At 36.4% G+C, this 20,587-nt stretch overlaps 1 protein-coding gene across 4 annotated transcripts in view; it reads right to left on the bottom strand.

Moving 5' to 3' along the window:
• Positions 1 to 1,898: 1,898 nt before the first annotated feature.
• Positions 1,899 to 20,587, bottom strand: part of CCDC18 (coiled-coil domain containing 18) — a 114,458-nt gene continuing 95,769 nt past the window's right edge. The window contains exons 27-29 of one of the 4 annotated variants that reach the window (XM_010860464.1): positions 16,608 to 16,808; positions 5,772 to 6,239; positions 1,899 to 2,047 (exon numbers count right to left, since the gene is read on the bottom strand). In XM_010860464.1, the coding sequence (XP_010858766.1) occupies positions 2,033 to 2,047; positions 5,772 to 6,239; positions 16,608 to 16,808 (684 nt within the window). In that variant the 3' untranslated portion in view covers positions 1,899 to 2,032. Of the gene's footprint in view, positions 2,048 to 5,524; positions 6,240 to 16,607; positions 16,809 to 20,587 lie in introns of those variants that run through there. The other 3 variants (XM_010860465.1, XM_010860463.1, XM_010860462.1) reach the window with 3 other exon arrangements.

Here is a 20,587-nt window from a genome sequence, read left to right as displayed (position 1 = left end):
CCTCAGATACGCAGACGACACCATCCTTATGGCAGAAAGCAAAGAACTTAAGAGCCTCTTGATGAAAGTGAGAGGAGAGTGAAAAAGCTGGCTTAAAACTCAACATTCAAAAAATGAAGATCATGGCATCCAGTCCCATCATGTCATGGCAAATAGATGGGGAAACAATGGAAACAATGACAGACTTTATTTTCTTGGGCTCCAAAATCACTGCAGATGGTGACTGAAGCCATGAAATTAAAAGAAGTTTGTTCCTTGGAAGAAAAGCTATGACCAACCTAGAAAGCATATTAAAAAGCAGAGACATTACTTTGCCATCAAAGGTCTGTCTAGTCAAAGCTATGGTTTTTCCAGTAGTCATGTATGGATGTGCTGCTGCTGCTGCTAAGTCACTTCAGTCGTGTCCGACTCTGTGCCACACCATAGACAGCAGCCCACCAGGCTCCTCCGTCCCTGGGATTCTCCAGGCAAGAGTATTTGAGTGGGGTGCCATTGCCTTCTCCATGTATGGATGTGAGAGTTGGACTATAAAGAATGCTGAGTGCTGAAGAATTGATGCTTTTGAACTGTGGTATTGGAGAAGACTCTTGAGAGTCTCTTGGACTACAAGGAGATCCAACCCGTCAATCCTGAAGGAAATCAGTCTTGAATATTTATTGAAAGGACTAATGCTGAAGCTGAAGCTCCAATACTTTGGCCACCAGATGTGAAGAACTGACTCCTTGGAAATGACCCTGATGCTGAGAAAGATTGAAGGTAGGAGAAGGGGACGACAGAAGATGAGATGGTTGGATGGTATCACTGACTCTATGGACGTGAGTTTGAGCAAGCTCCAGGAGCTGGTGATGGACACAGAAGCCTGACGTGCTATAGTCCATGGGGTGGCAAAGAGTTGGACACGATTGAGCAACCTAACCGAACTGAAGTTTTGACGGAACTGCCACAATCTCAAGATGAAAGAATGGTTACTTCTTATGGATGAGCAAAGAGAGTAATTTCTTGGAATAGAACCTACTCCTGGTGAAGATGCTGTAAAGCTTGTTGAAATGACAACAAAGGACTTAGAATATTACATAAACTTAGCTGATAAAGCGGGATTTGAGAGAATTGAGTCCAGTTCTGAAAGAAGTCCTACTGTTGGTAATGTTATCAAACAGCACTGTATGTTACAGAGAATTGTTTGTTAAAGAGCAAATCAATCAATGTGACAATCTTCATTGTTGTCTTATTTCAAGAAATTGCCACAGCCACCCCCAACATTCAGCAACCACCAAGGGAGAGGCAAGATCCTTCAGCAGAAAAAAGATTATGACTTGCTGAAGGCACAGGTAATAGTTAGCATTTTTTAGTAATAAAAGCATTTTAAAATTAAGGCATGTACATTGATTTTTTTAGACATAATGCTATACAGACTAACATACATAGTTATGTAAACATAACAAATTATGTTTCTTTACTGTGATTTAATTTCTTTACTGCTTTATTGCAATGGTCTGGAACTGAAGCTGCAATATCTCTGAGGTATGCCTGTAATATCTACTTTACAAAATTGTTATGTGGATTAAACGAGTCAACAAATATGAAGAGCTTAAAATAGTGCCTGATAAGTGGTAAACATTTAACAAAAGTTAGCCATTATTAGTACAATTATGAACCTGTGGCAGAATGAGCTCTGAATTCATATTACTTCTTTTAAAAATAAAGTATCACTAGAAAAATAAGCAAATAATATGGGAGTCTGATTGAAAATATAAGTTATTCAATGTACTTATGCATTTTAATAATGATTTCTAAGTAAAAGATAAAAGGAACATAGCAAGTTCAAACCAGAATAATGAATAAATTGAATTAATTTACACAAAAAGTATAAGTAAGCTTTAAAAGAAAGAACTTTCTTTAAAAATCTTAAAATATAAAATTTATTTAAAAGCAATAAAATAGCAGTTTATATGAAGTAGGAACTACATATAATAAGTAAACACTACACAGTACCAAAAATTCCACTTTTCATCACATCAGCGTCTTCTTTTAACTATAAATTTTCTCCCTGGAATAATGCAAAGTAATAGATTATTATTTGAAATCACGATTTAACATTAAAAATCCACTTTAATAATCAGGGGCATAATTTAAAACAAGAGTGGAGAATATTTAGTCAATTGAAAAACAAGAATCAGAAAGTCAGTAATGGATTGCATGGATGGAAAAAGCAAATAATTCTGGTTGCGGGTGGGGTCAGGAGGGAGTGAAAGATTAAATTAAATTGATAAAGTCAATGAAAAACAGAAGAGAGAAAAAAGAGAGAAGAGAGAAAAACAGAGCAGGGAAAAAAAAGATAGGACAGAAATGCTTGTACAAAGAAGTAGCACAGTATAGAAAAGTAGAAAAATAGAGGGAAATGTCTCAGGAGATTCTAAAACTACAGGTCAAATATTCTTGTCATATCTTGATCTTTACCTGGGCTAGGAATTTGAAAATGTTATCATGTCTCTAAGTATTTATTTGTACTCCCACTTCATCCTTTTTTTCCTTACACTTTTAATTGTTACCTAATCACTGATTTTCTCATTCTTATTTTTTATCTTACTGCATGGTATACAGACCATATTTTGAAAACTGCTTTTTTTTTTTGAAAACAAAATGGATAAACAATACTTCTTTCAAATTCCTAATAAAGTGTCAATCAGCTAATTAACTCACAACACTTCCACTGCTTTAAAGCAGGAGTTTTTAACTTGACATTTGTGTGAACTCTTGAAATTGTGTTCAAAATTGTGTGTGTGTGTAACTTTTTGTGAGTTTTTGAAGCTTTTGTCAAAACCTGAAAGCAAAATAGTACTCTGCTAGAGGCTTTATTGTGAATGGAACTGACAAAATAATTAACCATTAAGAAAATCCAAGAAAGGAAACTAACAATGTGGGATCTCAGTTCCTTGACCAGGGGATGAATCCAGTAAAAGCCTGGAATCCTAACCACTAGGCTAGCCGCTGTGCTTAGTCGCTCAGTCATGTCTGACTCTTTGAGACCCCATGGACTGTAACCTGCCAGGCTCCTCTGCCCATGGGGATTCTCCAGGCAAGAATACTGGAGTGGGATTGCCATTTCCTCCTCTAGGGGATCTTCCCAACCCAGGGATTGAAGCCACGTCTCCCCATCGCAGGCAAATTCTTTACCATCTGAGCCAGCAGGGAAGCCCTATAGGCCAACAGGGAGTTCCAAATTAAGCTCTTTTTAATCATGTAAGGAAGGATGTGGAGAAATGAATAAAAGCTCCAACACTGCGACAAAGCTAGCAGAGGTGATGGCATTCCAGTTGAGCTATTTCAAATCCTGAAAGATGATGCTGTGAAAGTGCTACACTCAATATGCCAGCAAATTTGGAAAACTCAGCAGTGGCCACACGACTGGAAAAGGTCAGTTTTCATTCCAATCCCAAAGAAAGGCAATGCCAAAGAATGCTCAAACTACCGCACAATTGCACTCATCTCACACGCCAGTAAAATAATGCTTAAAATTCTCCAAGCCAGGATTCAGCTATACGTGAACAGTGAATTTCCAGATGTTCCAAGCTGGTTTTAGAAAAGGCAGAGGAACCAGAGATCAAATTGCCAACATCCGCTGGATCATAGAAAAAGCAAGAGAGTTCCAGAAAAACGTCTATTTCTGCTTTATGGACTATGCCAAAGCCTTTGACTGTGTGGATCACAATAAACTGTGAAAAATTCTGAAAGAGATAGGAATACCAGACCACCTGACCTGCCTCTTGAGAAACCTGTATGCAGGTCAGGAAGCAACAGTTAGAACTGGACATGGAAAAACAAACTAGTTCCAAATAGGAAAAGGAGGACGTCCAGGCTGTATATTGTCACCCTGCTTATTTAACTTATATGTAGAGTACATCATGAGAAACGCTGGGCTGGAAGAAGCACAAGCTGGAATTAAGATTGCAAAGAGAAATATCAATAACCTCAGATATGCAGATGACACCACCCTTATGGCAGAAAGTAAAGAACAACTAAAGAGCCTCTTGATGAAAGTGAAAGAGGAGAGTGGAAAAGTTGGCTTAAAGCTCAACATTCAGAAAACTAAGATCATGGCATCCGGTCTCATCACTTCATGGCAAATAGGGGGAAACAGTGAAAACAGTGGCTGACTTTATTTTTCTGGGCTCCAGAATCACTGCAGATGGTGATTGTAGCCATGAAATTAAAAGACTCTTACTCCTTGGAAGGAAAGTTATGACCAACCTAGACAGCATATAAAAAGAAAGCAGAAACAGCATATAAAAAGAAAGCAGAAAGCATAGAAAGCAGATACATTACTTTGCCAACAAATGGCCATCTAGTCAAGGCCATGGTTTTTCCAGTGGTCATGTATGGATGTGAGAGTTGGACTGTGAAGAAAGCTGAGTGCCAAAGAATTGATGCTTTTGAACTGTGGTGTTGGAGAAGACTCTTGAGAGTCCCTTGGACTGCAAGGAGATCCAACCAGTCCATCCTAAAGGAAATCAGTCCTGAATATTCACTGGAAGGACTGATGCTGAAGCTGAAACTCCAATACTCTGGCCACCTGATGTGAAGAACTGACTCATTTGAAAAGACCCTGATGCTGGGAAGATTGGGGGCAGGAGGAGAATGGCACGACAGAGGATGAGATGGTTCAATGGCATCACCGACTCGATGGACATGGGTTTGGGTGGACTCCAGGAGTAGGTGATCGACAGGGAGGCCTGGCATGCTGCGGTCCATGGGGTTGCAAAGAGTCGGACACGACTGAGCAACTGAACTGAACTGAAATGAGTCTGTCTTGGATCCATTCAAAAAACACTTTTTAAACATTTTAGGCCACCAAACCTACTTTGATATGTTTGAAATGAGGAAAACGGACATTTCAAAAAACGTAAAATTACCTGAAAGAAATCTTTATTTCTGTGTGCAAACTATAGATTAACTGCTTATAAACAATGTCAAGTAGTCTGTAATGTATGTGTAGCAGCGATAAAGTTGCCTCTTCAGTATGGTATGTTCAAGAAATAATGCAAGTAGAAAAATCATGTGAATGCGATATTCTGAGTCACTATGGAAGCCTATGACCAAAACAAAAGGCTACCTGAATAATCTTTACTAGAATGGTTTCCAGGAAGTCTAGGAACACAACTATTTTAGCACTCCAAAAAACATTCTCCAGTACTCTGGAGTTCAAAATACTTTCCTAATATGAGGTAGAGTTGGTCTTTAATCAAGTATGGCTGCTGCTGCTGCTAAGTCACTTTAGTCATGTCCGACTCTGTGTGACCCCATAGACCGCAGCCCACCAGGCTCCCCCATCCCTGGGATTCTCCAGGCAAGAACACTGGAGTGGGTTGCCATTTCCTTCTCCAATGCATGAAAGTGAAAAGTGAAAGTCAAGTCGCTCAGTCGTGTCTGACCCTCAGCGACCCCATGGACTGCAGCCTTCCAGGCTCCTCCGTCCATGGGATTTTTCAGGCAAGAGTACTGGAGTGGGGTGCCATTGCCTTCTCCGAATCAAGTATTCGGAGATTCTACTTAATCAAATATTAACCTATTTTAACAAAAATTAATTTTCAACTCTACTTGTCTAGGTAAAAGCATTCTGAACTTACAAGGAGTTTTTTCATACTTTCAATAATTGTGCACATCACCTAATGACATGAGTATTTTATTTAAATGTATACATTTTTTCCTTAAAAAAAGAAAATGATCCTCATTGGAGACAAATTATTGTAACTTCTAACGTATGAAATACATACCTGAGTTGAACCAGCACCTGTTTGCATAGAAGATTTTTTTAATAGTCGCACTTCTTTGTTTATGTATCTTAGCATTCCACTCAGAGTACTGAAGTCATTATTCTCAGAATTATCATCATTGAGGTCATATGTGAGAGGTTTAAATGAGTCTGACTGGGTATAAGGTAGATCTCTCTGGTTTTCTTCTAATGTTGAAGGTTGTTCCAATTGCATTTTTTTTAAGTCCTGTAGTAATTCTTCAGAAAGATCTTCATCACTATGAGTTCTGAAACTAAGATCACTGGCGCTAATAGAGCGACGTAGTTTCCTACACTTGAAAAAAGCTGTGTGAGAATGCTTAGCTAATTTTGAATCTTGAATATCAGGCGTGATTTCTACTGGAGATGTAAATGGGGCTGGTAGAAATTTGATGTCTTCTGCCCTTTCATGTCCAGAAATTTTGGCTTGTAATCTGGTTAATTCTGATTCCTATAGAAAAATTGGTACATAGTAGGTGCTGATTACATATCTGTTAAATAAATGAATTACTTAGAAAATCATAGACTTAGAAGGCATCTAAGTTAAACTTGGCTCTAGTACAGTACAGAATTCTTTTTATAACAACTCATGTGGGTTGTTGGAGAAGGCAATGGCACCCCTCTCCAGTACTCTTGCCTGGAAAATCCCATGGACAGAGGAGCCTGGTATGCTGCAGTCCATGGGTTGCTGAGAGTCGGACACGACTGAGTGACTTCACTTTCACTTTTCTCTTTTCACGCACTGGAGAAGGAAATGGCAACCCACTCCAGTATTCTCGCCTGGAGAATCCCAGGGACAACGGAGCCTGGTGGGCTGCCCTCTATGGGGTCGCACAGAGTCGGACACGACTGAAGCGACTTAGCATAGCATAGCATAGCATAGCATAGCATAGCATGTGGGTTGTTAACTATGTTAAAACTACATAGTTAAAACTATGTTAAAACCCTTCATTTTGGGACAATTGAACTCCGGGAGTTGGTGATGGACAGGGAGGCCTGGCGTGCTGCGATTCATGGGGTCGCAAAGAGTCGGACATGACTGAGCGACTGATCTGATCTGATCTAGTCATTAGCATTATGTTTAAACTATATAAGGAACTCCATGAAAACTGTATGTTCCTTATAGAATTTTTCTTAGTATTGATGACAATATAAATTTCTATTAAAGACTGAAAACTTACATATAAATTTTTTTTGCAAAAGTATAAAAAGGTACACAATCATTTGTCAATCTAACATATATACACACAAAAAATAACGTCCTTCAGAATTTGTAATAGGAAATAAATGCATATTAGCTACTTTGCTGTATATGTCATCATCACAAGAAATCTTTACTAGTAAATTTTTAAAACCTTTAAATAATTAATAATGTTTAATAAATCAATCCTTATTAAATAAACTTTTCATTTCTGTTTTTCCATGTCCGTCATTTGTGTCCTGTGACCTAACTCTAGGATCCCAAGAATTGAGACTGTATATACTGAAAAGCGATCAAGTCAAAAAAATAAAGGGAGGACATTTTAATTTCAAAAGTTATATAATATGTATAATAGTCCCCTATTCAAATACATTCTCCTTTTCTTACAGGTATCCATAAGATGCATATTTCTAAACCAGTCACTTTTAAACTGATAGTTTCCATTCTTTCTAAAAATACTATGCTTATAGCTGAAACTGTCATAACCACAGTGTGCATTGCAAAATTCATATTTCACTTCTGCTGTCTTTATACCTCTTTATTCTAGGCAAACTTGATTTATAAGTGGCATAAGTGCCAATTTTTTCAAGCAAATTTTGTATTCACATTGTTATAACCACAATTATTTAATGAAATAACTATAAAGTTCACATATATAAGGTCATGTGCAGTTTAAGTTTCTTTTAAACTTCTGTGTGTTATTCAGTCACACTAAGAAATGTGGTATCTCAGATAAGTAGGATTCCATTTAACTTAGAGTTCAACACCTAACTTTTATGAAGAAATGTAGTAAACCAAATATATTAAACATAATTCACCTTTTTCTTAAGACTCAAAGCAGCTCATTGTTGTGATCCTTACTGTAGTAGGCCATAATACACTGATGTTTTATGGCCTTCAGAAGACACACTCAAATACTAGGGTACTTTTTAGGCTATTAAACTGAAAAGATCAGTTGCCTCAGTGTTCTTTCTTCTCTTCTCCCTCACTTCTGTTCCTGTTCTCTGTCATTTACTGCTGCTTTCAGTGAATAGCTTTCCACTATTTATAGTTACTTCTAATTGTTACATTTATGCCAGCTTCTGCTCTTTTCTTAGTTTTTCTTCTTTCTCTCTCCAAACTAGACCTTAGAGCCAGCTAAAATTGACTTCGAGAGCTATTGTCAGAAAACAAAGAAAAAAAAAAAGAAGAAAACAAAGAAACTCTACTTTTTGCCTGCTATCCTGGCTAATCATGGTACATGTTCTAAGATCTATGTATCTATAGTTCATTTAAGAATTGCTGCTATTCTGAGAATATTTTGACAACTTTCTAAGTAGCTGAATTTACACACTGCTGAATAATTGATAAGTGCAATCCACTGTATTTATCTCATTGGTAATATCTAACAAGTGAGCAGAGATTACTACTAATAAGTGACAGAGATATACTATGCAGAATCTTTAAAATTTGTAGATTGAATTTTTTGCAATGACGTTTTATAATTTTGTATAAATGTTATAAATCCCCAGAACACTAAGTATATTACTATTTCAATAAAAGTATAGAGGGTTCACCTGAAACATAATTCTGGATTCTGTTTATTCAACTTTCCTATAGTACTATGAATATCAAGCATTAAAAACAAAAAATCATGTATTTGGCTGCACTGGGTCTTAGTTGCCGCACATCGGATCTTTAGTTGCAGCATGAGAACTCAGTTGTGGTATGTGGGATCTAGTTTCCTGACCAGAGACAGAACCAAGGCCCTAAGCGCTGGGAGTGCAGAGTCTTAGCAACTGGACCACCAGGTAAGTCAATATCAAGCATTTTATAAAAGGAATTTAAGTGCTTAGCATAATAATACAAGTATTTCCATAGTAATAATTGAGTTTCTTTGCTTTTCAATAACTTCCATTTTACTATAAAATCATTTATTGCTTCACAACTATCAGTGGGGTTGGTCTTTTTTAAGGTCTTCGCTGACAATGTTAATCATACATATCGGCAATTTGAACTAATATTAAATTATTCCTATGCATCATCAATACTGATATTAATTCCAAATTCAATAATAAACTGCCATGATCAATAAGGGTGAATAACTACCAAGAGTCTATCTGAAAAATCACATATGTACTCAAAACCAGTAAAAATATTTTTTTAATATAATCTTGCATTTTCTAATGATAGTGATGATGATCCAGGATCTCAGGTAAACAATGAAGAAGATGTAAGAAATGTTTACCAAAGGTCTAGAAGAACTAAGGACAAACAAGCAGAGATGAAAAATGCACTAGAAGGAAACAACAAGAGACAGAGGAACAGGTAAGTGACCTGGAAGACAGAATGGTGATTGCCACAAAACAGAATATAAAAAAAAGAATGAAAAAAAAAAAGAAAAAAAATGTAGACAGTCTAAGTTAATGCACCAACATTTGTATTATAGCGGTCCCAGAAAAAGACAGAGAAGGGACCCAAGAAAATATCTGGAGATAACAGCTGAAAACTTCCTCAATATGGGAAAAGAAATCATCAACCAAGTCCAGGAAATGCAGAGTCCCAGGCAAAATAAACTCAAGAAGAAACACACCGAGACACACAATAATTGATAAAATTAAAGACAAAGATAAAATATTAAAAGCAATAAGGGAAAAATGACAAATAATACTCAAGAGAACTCCCATCAGGTTATCAGCTGATTTCTCAACAGAAACTCTCTGAGCCAGAAGGGAATGGCATGATACATTAAAAGCGATGAAAGGGAAGAACCTACAACTGAGAATAATCTATCCAGCAAGACTCTCATTCAGATTTGATGGAGAAATCCAAAATTTTCCAGACAAGCAAAATTAAAAGAATTCAGCATCACCAAAACAACTTTACAACAAATACTAAAGGAACTTCTCTAGGCAGGAAACACAAAAGAAAAGATCTACAAAAAATAAACCCCAAACAATTAAGAAAATGGTAATAGGCCATATGTAAAATAGGTAGCCAACAGGAATTTGTTGTATGGCTCAGGAAACTCAAACAGGGACTCTGTATCAACCTAGAGAGGTGGGATGGGGAGGGAGACAAGAAGGAGGTTCAAAGGGACGGAACATATTTATACCTATGGCAGATTCATGTTGAGGTTTGACAGAAAACAAAATTCTTTAAAGCAACTATCCTTCAATAAAAAAATTAATTGAAAAAAAGAAAATGGTAATAGGATCATGTGCTGTGCTGTGCTTAGTTGTTCAGATTCTTTGTGACCCCATGGACTGTAGCCATGGGGATTCTCCAGACAAGAATACTGGAATGGGTTGCCATGCTCTCCTCCAGGGGATCTTCCCAATCCAGGGATTGAACCTGGGTCACCTACATTACAGGTGGATCCTTTATCTGAGCCACCAGGGAAGCCCAACAGGATCATAGGATCATACATAGTGATAATTACCTTAACTATAAATGGATTAAATGCACCAATCAAAAGACATAGACTGGATGGGCAGATAAGAGCATGTGCACATATACACTGCCACTTACCGTATTACTCTATGCCCAAAACTGTATGTAATTATTTCATATTGTGAGGTTCATTATGTTTCCATTATGGTTTGCAACTGTGATTATTTTTTATTTTTTGTCTGGCTATTGACTATGAAAACTGATAAACATCTTTCAGTATTATGATTATATAATTACTATTTTCTTAATATCATTGTATCATGATTGGTCAACAGAAAAGAGCAGAATTCTATATCACTAAAATTACCATTTAACAGAAAAACCTGTATTCACTTTTTAAAATCCAGATGCACAACAGAATTATCTTGGAATTTTTTGAAAAATAAAAATGCCCAGGTATTGCTACTCTTCTCCAAAGTGCCAAATGTATTTCTAGTGAACAGCCATGTTTAAAAACAACTGAACTATATGATGATCTTTTACTTTTATCTAGTTTGATTCATGTTTTCTATTTCATAGTCAATGCTCCCATTTCATTTAGCTTATGTTTTCCAATTTCTCTCTTTTTTGTTGTTGTTTCTCAAGACATTTCAAGTGTAGTAGAAAGGCTTTTGTAACATATATATATAGTATGTATAATATATGTATTTTATAAAAATTGTGAATTTTTGTCTAGCTAAATTTATGACACTTTGATTCTACTTGTTTGGCTTAGTATGAACAGAATGCTAGAGTTCTAATTTATATTCACTCAAATTTTGATATAGTGTCATGTATTCTGGCATCTAGTATTACTGGTAAAAGTCCAGAAAATGTATTATCTTAGTGATTTAAAAAGAAAATTTGAATGAGGCTTGAAACTTCTAATCCAATTCTGAGAATATAAAGAAATACTATGTTATTTAAAAAACACAGGAAATTAACAAGTGATACAGTATTATTAACTAAAGTACAGATGATGTTCAAATCTCACAGAATTTTATGCTGCCCATTATTTGTTTTCATACCTCATTAAAGACTCCACATTGTATTTAATTGCATCGAGGCGCTTCAGCTGCATGCAATAAATGCTGGTAAATTCTCTTTTCATTTTCATTCAATTACAAATATTTTCTAATTTTCCTTGTTATGGCTTCTTAGATACATCCATCATTTAAAAGTTGACATTGAACTTCCAAATACATGGGATTTTTTTTTAAGGTACCTTTAACATTAATTTCTCATTTTTATATTAATTTCTCATTAAATGCTTTCTCCTCTGCAATTACCCTCTGTTTTTTTTCAGTCTAACTTTATTGAGGCTTTTTTTTTTTCAATTGAGGCTTTTGATGGCTAAGTTGAAGCTCTCTCTTGGCAAATGTCACATTGCACTTGAAAAGATATGGGTTATTTTCAAATATCTCTTGATATTGATTTCTAACATAATATCACAGTGATAACAGAACTGACTCTATGATTTCAATACCTTTAGACCATGATATTTTTGAACCTTGTTTTATGTCTTTGGATATGTTTTAGTGTCTCCTAGTTTACAATCTATGGGAACTTGAATATAACTTGTATCCTACTCATGTGTGAAAATGTATAAATCTTAATTATGTTGAATTGGTACACAGAGCTTTTCAGGTCTACTATATCCTTCTTCTCTGTATACTCATTCTATTAATTTTTGAGAGTTTGATATTGAAACTCCAACTAAAAATCTTAACTTATCTACTTAAAAAATTGTAATATATAGTGTAACTATATGTAATCTTGTTCTGTATTTTCCAAGTCTCCTGTAAATGAGTTATCATACTTTTATAACTAAAAAAAAAATTTTAAAACCCTCTAAAGTAAACATCATGATTCAACTGGCCAGGTCAAGATGGCAATATAGGCTCCTTTCATATCTCCTTCCATGTACAAATGATGAAATCTACAACTGTACAAGGAACAATTCCCTTTGAAAAAACTAGCTGAGAAACATCTACACACTGGGTGAATGAGAAAGTCCACATCAAAACTAACAGGAAAGCTGAACTTCACTTTTGCCATAAAGGCCATGCCAAGAACCGGCTATACAATGGGAAGGAACATCTGGCTTTCAGTTTCTTCCTTAAGAGTAAAGGGCTTGGATCCCACATGTAGTGTTCCAACTTTTAAGACTTCCATGTAAGCAATGGGTTTTCAAAACATTTAGCTGTGAAAGCCAATGGGGCCTGCGTCCGAGACCCACAAGATTATAGCAAACAAAGAAGCAGTTCTTAACAGGCTTGCAAGGATGTACCATGGTTAACATCATAGAATTCAGTACAGAAGAAGCAAGCAAGAAAATGTCCATCTCCCAGACTTTCTCCAAAATAGGTCTATTTTCATACTTTAAAAGTTTCTGTGCAAAGGTCAGGCTTCTATTTTAGCATGCATCTGGGGTACCTGTGGTGCTGGAGAAGACTCTTGAGAGTTCCTTGGAAAGCAAGGAGATCAAGTCAGTCAATATTAAAGGAAATCAACCTTGAATACTCTTTGGAAGGACTGATGCTGAAGCTCCAATACCTTGGTCACCTGATGTGAACAGCTGACTCACTGAAAAAGACCCTGATGCTGGGAAAGAGTGAAGGCAGGAGAAGAGGGTGACACAAGATGAGATAGTTGGATAGCATCACTGATTCAATGGACATGAACTTGGGCAAACTCTGGGAGATGATGGGGGACAGGGAAGCCAGGTGTGCTGCACTCCATGGGGTCACAAACAGACCCGACTTGGTTACTGAACAACAAACAACAAGGGGCACCTGAAAGACCAGGGAAGCCAGAAGACACTTTCTCTACCTTCTCCCTCAAGCCTGTTCCAAATTACAAGTGTCTCCCTGGACTTTATGCCAGAAGTGTAACAAGGGACAAAGAAGGTCACTATATAATGCTAAAGGAATCAATCTAAGAAAAGAATAACATTTGTATATATTTTGCACCTAAAAAACACAGGAACACCCAAATATATAAAGTAAGTATTGACAGACCAGAGGGAGAAAGAGATAAGCATATAGGGGACTTCAATACCCTAGTTTCATCAATAGATAGATCATCCATACAAAAAATCATTATGAAAACATTGGACTTGAACTGTAAGTTAGACCAAATGGACTTAACAGTTACAGAATATTTCATCCAATACAGGGCAGGAGTGTACATATTCTTCTCAAGTTAATATGGAACATTCTCCAGGATGGATCATCTGTTAAGTCATAAAACAAGTCTTAATAAATTTAGGAAGATTAACAAAACAAAAACAAATTTAGGAAGATTAAAATCCTATAAAGCATCTTCCAACCACAATGGTAGAAAACCAGAAATCGACTACAAGAATAAAACTGGAAAACCCACAATTACGTGGAGATTAAACAACATGCGATGTAACTACCAATGTGTCAAAAAATAAATCAAGAGAAAAATAAAAAATTATTTTCAGACAAATTAAAATAGAAATATAGTAAACCAAAACTTATGGGACATAGCAAAAGCAGATGCAAGTGGGAAATTTATAGTGATAAACACTGTATTTATATAGTAAGAAACAAGAAAGACATCAATAAAACAACCTAAATTTCTACCTTAAAGAAATAGAAAAGGAAGAACAAACTAAGCCCAAAGTTAGGTGAATGAATGAAATAAAGATCAGAGTGGAAATAAATTAAAGATAGACTAAAAAGACAATATAAAAGATTAATGAAACTAATAGATGAGTTCTTAAAAAAGATAAACACAATAGACAAACCATTAGCAAGGCTTAATAAGAGAAAAAGAGAGAGAACTTAAATAAAATCAGAAATGAAAGAGATGTTACAACTTGATACCAAAGAGATAAGGGATCATAAGGGACTACTATGAACAATTACACACTAATAAATTGGTCAGCCAAGAAAAAAACAGATAAGTCTTACAACCCACCAAGACCAAATAATGAAGAAATATAAAGTGAGATCTCAATAGACCAATTACCAGTAAGGAGACTGAATCAGTAATAATAATTTTAAAAAACCTCCCAAAACTGATTCACTTTGCTGTACATCAGAAACTAAAACACTGTAAAACAATATATTCCAGTATCAATAAAAAGTATTTTAAAATAAATAAATATTTAAAAGAAGTAACAGCAAACTGAATTCAACAATGCATTAAAAGAATCATATACCATGATCACGTGAGAGATTAGTTCCAGGGACGTAAGAATGGTTCATCATCTGCAAATTAATGTGATACCACATTAATAAAAAGAAGATAAAAATTATATGATCGTCTCAATAGATGGAGAAAAGCATTTGACAAAATTCAATATTCATTTATGATGAAAATGCACAATGCAACAAGTGGGTACAGGGGGAATGTACACCAAGATAATAAAGGTTATATATAACAAGTCCACAGTTAACATAACCCTAAACAGTGAAAAACTGAAAGCATTTCCTTTAACATCAGGAACAAGACAAGGAGGCTCTATCAAAATTTCAACAGTATTTTTCACAGATATAGAACAAGCTATCATAAAATTTGAATGGAACCACAAAAGACCCTAAATAGTTAAAGCAATTTTAAGAAATAACAAAGTTGGAAACATCATATTTCCTGATTTCAAACCATATTACAAAGCTATAGTAACAATAATAAAAACACTATGGTACACAGTAGTATAGAAATGGATACACAGATAAATGGAACAAAATAGATAGCCCAGAAATAAACCTATGCATGTATAGCCAGTTAATTTATGACAAAGGAACTAAGAACATACAATCGGGAAAGAATAATTATCTTCAATGAATCATGCTGGGAAAACCAGACAGCCAGATGCAAAAGAATGAAACTGGACCCCAGTCCTACACCATACACAAAAATCAACTGAAACTGAGAGTGAAGAAAAAATAGAGAGTAAGCATCTTGATATTGGGCATAGCAATGATTTTTTGGATTTGATAACAAAAGTAAAGGCAACAAAAGCAAAAATAAAAAAGAGGGACTATACAAACTAAAAAGTTCTTGCACAGCAATGGAAACCAGTAAAAAGGCAACATACAAAATGGGAGAAAATGTTTGCCAATCATTTATCTGATAAGCAGTTAATATCTAAACTACATAAAGAACTCATATAATTTAATAGCAAAGAAACAAACCATTCAGTTTTTAAAAAGGTAGAGGAATTGAATATACATTTTTTCAAAGAAGATATACAAAGGGCCAATAAGTACATGAAAAGGTACTCAATATCACTAATCTTCTGGGAAATGCATATCAACATCAAATGGGATATCACCTTACACCCACCAGAATGGCTATCAATAGAAAGATAAGAAATGAGTGTTGGCAAGGGTATGTAGAAAAGGGAGACCATGTTTACTGTTGGTAGGCAAGCTACCTAGTACAAGCACTAAGGGAAACAGCGTGGAGATTCTTCCAAAAATGAAAAATAGGAGTCTCATATGACCCAGCAAAACCACTTCTGGGTATATATTCAAAGGGAATGAAAACAGGTTATTAAATGCACTCCTGTGTTCATTGCAACATTATTCACAATTAGCTCAGATAAGGAAAAAAGTACCCATTGATGAATGGACAAAGAAGATGTGGTAAATACATATATATAATGGAATGTACAATATGCCGTTTGGAACAACATCAATGGACCTTTAGGGCATTACACTAAGTGAAATAAAACAGAGAAAGACAAATACTGCATGATATTACTTGAATGTGGAATCTCAAAAAAAAAAAAAAATCCAAACTCATAGAAATAGCAGGAGAGTGGTTGCCAGAGACCAGGAGATTGGGAGGTGAGCAAAATAGGTTGCTCAAAGGGTACAGCTTTTCAGATATAAGATGACTGAGGGTTTAATGTATAATATGATGACTATAGTTGATAAAACCAGTGTATAAATGAAACTTGCTGAAAAAGTAGAACTTAAATGTTCTCACCAAAAAAAAGTTTTTTTTAAAGTTCATGTTTGATCATAATTATTTCTCTTAAGGCAATATGATACATTCCTTATTAATAATCTCCAAATTCAGTATCTTCTAAATAAAGGGCCTTCTATTCAAAGGTCAATTTTTGGTTATTAAGTGTTCTACAAACTCCAGGAATTCTGATTATGGGGAAATCAGTCATAAATTTACTTCATTATAGTTCTGCTTTATGTATTTTATATGTTCACTTACCTTAATAAGTAATGCTTCATTTGTAGCTTCAATTACTTCATTCCTATCTTGGACTTGCTGATGCAAACTGCTTACAGTGTCCTGAGCTTCTTCTAATTCTAGTTTTGCTTTCTCTAATTGTTCATTTAGTTGCTGAACAGAAGTCTTTTGAGAATCAACAGAAATCTTCCACTTTGCATGGTTTTCCTGATGTGAAATCATCTACACAGCCCCCAAATTGAAAAGGAATGGAAGAAAGAAAATAGGATGAAGTTGGTTTCAATAACATTCTAATACTTTCCATTTCCCCTTGAAATAAAAGCAAATTGTTTATAGTTACAAATATGATTTCTCAACAAACAACATATTAGAGGGAAAATAGTCTTAAATTTACTTAAGAACAGTTAACTAAGTACAATGGACTACTTTTGGATACTGATTTGAAGAAATCAGCTATAAAGACCTTTATGAGGAAGACATAATCCAGATAACCACGACAGTGTGATCACTCACCTAGAGCCAGACCTCCTGGAGAGTGAAGTTAAGTGGGCTTTCATGAGGTCGCTAAGAGTCGGACACGACTGAGCGACTTCACTTTCACTTTTCACTTTCATGCATTGGAGAAGGAAATCTGAACAATGACTACATGTTTGATGATATCAAGGAATTATAATCAAATTATAAGTATGAAAATGGCATTGTGGTTATATTTTTTAAATAGTTCTTATCTTTCAGATATATTTATTGAAATGCTTATTGATGAAACAATCATGTTTTGGATTTCCATCCCTCAAAATTACAGGATATGTGAGAGAGGGAAAAAAGAGAAATGAGAGAGGTTAAAGATATGGTGATCATACTTCCCAGTTTACCTACAATCGTCTAGGTTTTATGCCTGGTATTCTGGTGTAATTTATAACAGCACTCTTCTTCATTCTCAAATTTCCTTTTATATAAAATAAATAGTCAACATTCTTACAAATTAAGTAAAATTGGCCATGAGCGGGCTTCTTGGTAAAGAATCTGCCTGCAATGCAGGACACCCTGGTTCAACTCCTGGTCAGGAAGATCCCCTGGAGGAGGAAATGGCAACCCACTCCAGTGTTTTTGCCTGGAGAATCCCATGGACAGAGGAGCCTGGCATGCTACATACAGTCCATGGGGTTGCAAGACTCAGCCATGAGTTGAAAATTATTGAAGCTGAGCAATATATAGGAAAGAAATAAGGGAAAACAACAGAATGGGAAAGACTAGAGATCTCTTCAAGAAAATCTGAGATACCAAGGTAACCTTTTTCATGTAAAGACAGGCACAATAAAGGACAGAAACAGTATGGACTAAACAGAAGCAGAAGATATTAAGAGACGCAAGAATACAGAAGAACTATACAAAAAAGATGATAAGACAACGCGATGGTTGGATGGCATCACTGACTCAATGGACATGAGTTTGAGCAAGCTCTGGGAGACGGTGAAGACACGGAAGTCTGGCATGCTGCAGTCCATGAGGATGCAGAGTCAGACACGACTGAGAGACTGAACAACAACAAATACAAAAAAGAACTTAATGATCCAGATAACCACGACAGTGTGATCACTCACCTACAGCCAGACATCCTGGAGAGTGAAGTTAAGTGGGCTTTCATGAGGTCGCTAAGAGTCGGACACAACTGAGCGACTTCACTTTCACTTTTCACTTTCATGCATTGGAGAAGGAAATGGCAACCCACTCCAGTGTTCTTGCCTGGAGAATCCCAGGAACAGAGGAGCCTGGTAGGAGGCCATCTATGGGGTCGCACAGAGTCGGACACGACTGAAGTGACTTGGCAGCAGCAGCAGCAGCAGCAGGAAGCATCAAGACAAACAAAGCTAGTGGAGGTGATGAAATTCCACTAAACTATTTCAAAACCTAAAAGAGATGCTGTGAAAGTGCTGAACTCAATATGCCAGCAAATTTGGAAAACTCAGCAGTGGCCATAATATTGAATAAGGTCAGTTTCCATTCCAATCCAAAAGAAAGGCAATGTCAGAGAATGTTCAAACTACTGTACAATTATGCTCATTTCACATGAGAGCAAGGTAATGCTAAAAATCCTTCAAGCTAGGTTTCAACAGTACATGCACCAAGAACTTCCAGATGTACAAGCTGGATTTAGAAAAGGCAATCAGAGATCAAATTGCCAACATCCATTGGATCACAGAAAAAGCAAGGGAATTCCAGAAAAACATTTCCTTCTGCTTCATTGACTATGAAAAAGCCTTTGACTATGTAGATCACAACAAACTGGAAAATTCTTAAAGAGATGGGAATATCAGACCACCTTACCTGCCTCCTATGAAACCTGTATGCAGGTCAAGAAGCAACTGTTAGAACCAGACATGGAACAATGGACTGGTTCCAAATCAGGAAAAGAGTACGTTAAGGCTGTATACTGTCACCCTGCTTATTTAACTTATATGCAGAATACATCATGCAAAATGCCGGGCTGGATGAATCACAAGTTGGAATCAAGAATGCTAGGAGAAATATCAATAACCTTAGATATGCAGATGATACCACCCTTATGGCAGAAAGCAAAGAGGAATTGAAGAGCCTCTTGATGAAAGCTAGCTTAAAACTCAACATTCAAAAAATGAAAATCATGGCATCTGGTTGCATCACTTCATGGATAGTAGATGGGGAAACAATGGAAAGAGTGAAAAACTTTATTTTCTTGGGCTCAAAAATCACTGTTGATGGTGACTGCAGCCATTAAATTAAAAGACACTTGCTCTTTGGAAGAAAAGCTATGACAAATCTAGATATAGTATTAAAAAGCAGAGACATTTTGCTGCCTACAAAGGTCTGCATAGTCAGAGCTTGGTTTTTCCAGTAGTCATGTATGGATGTGAGAGCTGGACAATAAAAAAGGCTTGAGCAGCAAAGATTTGATATCCTTGAACTGTGATGCTGGAGAAAACTCTCGAGAGTCCCTTGGACAACAAGGAGATCAAACCAGTCAATCCTGGAGGAGATCAACCCTGTATATACATTGGAAGGACTGATGTTGAAACAGAAACTCCAATACTTTGGCCACCTGATGCAAAGAGCCCACTCATTGGAAATGACCCTGATGCTGGGAAAGATTGAAGGCAGGAGGAGAAGGGGATGACAGAGGAGGAGAAGGGGACGACAGAGGATGAGATGGTTGGATGGCATCACCAACTCAACGGACATGGGTTTGAGCAAATGCTGGGAGATGGTGAAGGACAGGGAAGCGTGGTGTGCTACAGTCCATGGAGTAGCAGAGTAGGACATGACTGAGCAACTGAACAACAATAACAATATATAGGAAAATTTATACCATTCTACTTCTGATTATGTTAAAAATTTTCCATAATAAAGTTTTAAAAAATCTCATTTTATTGAGAAAATCAGCTTTGCAATTGAGTTTCCTGACAATTCTAAAACCTGTATTTTAAAAATTAGTTAACAATTATCAATCCCTTTTCCTATTTAATAACATACTTTCATTTTATATTCAAACAACATCAGATCAGATCAGATCAGTCGCTCAGTCGTGTCTGACTCTTTGTGACCCCATGAATCGCAGCACGCCAGGCCTCCCTGTCCATCACCAACTCCCGGAGTTCACTCAGACTCACGTCCATCGAGTCAGTGATGCCATCCAGCCATCTCATCCTCTGTCGTCCCCTTCTCCTTTTGCCCCCAATCCCTCCCAGCATCAGTCTTTTCCAATGAGTCAACTCTTCGCATGAGGTAGCCAAAGTACTGGAGTTTCAGCTTTAGCATCATTCCTTCCAAGAAATCCCAGGGCTGATCTCTTTCAGAATGGACTGGTTGGATCTCCTTGCAGTCCAAGGGACTCTCAAGAGTCTTCTCCAACACCACAGTTCAAAAGCATCAATTCTTCGGCGCTCAGCCATCTTCACAGTCCAACTCTCACATCCATACGTGACCACAGGAAAAACCATAGCCTTGACTAGACGAACCTTTGTTGG

The sequence above is a fragment of the Bison bison genome, unplaced genomic scaffold (assembly GCF_000754665.1).
Source record: "Bison bison bison isolate TAMUID 2011002044 unplaced genomic scaffold, Bison_UMD1.0 scf7180017864466, whole genome shotgun sequence".
Taxonomy (NCBI): Eukaryota; Metazoa; Chordata; class Mammalia; order Artiodactyla; family Bovidae; genus Bison; species Bison bison.
Note: the sequence above shows the minus strand (reverse complement) of the source record. Positions and strands in the feature narration are given on the sequence as shown.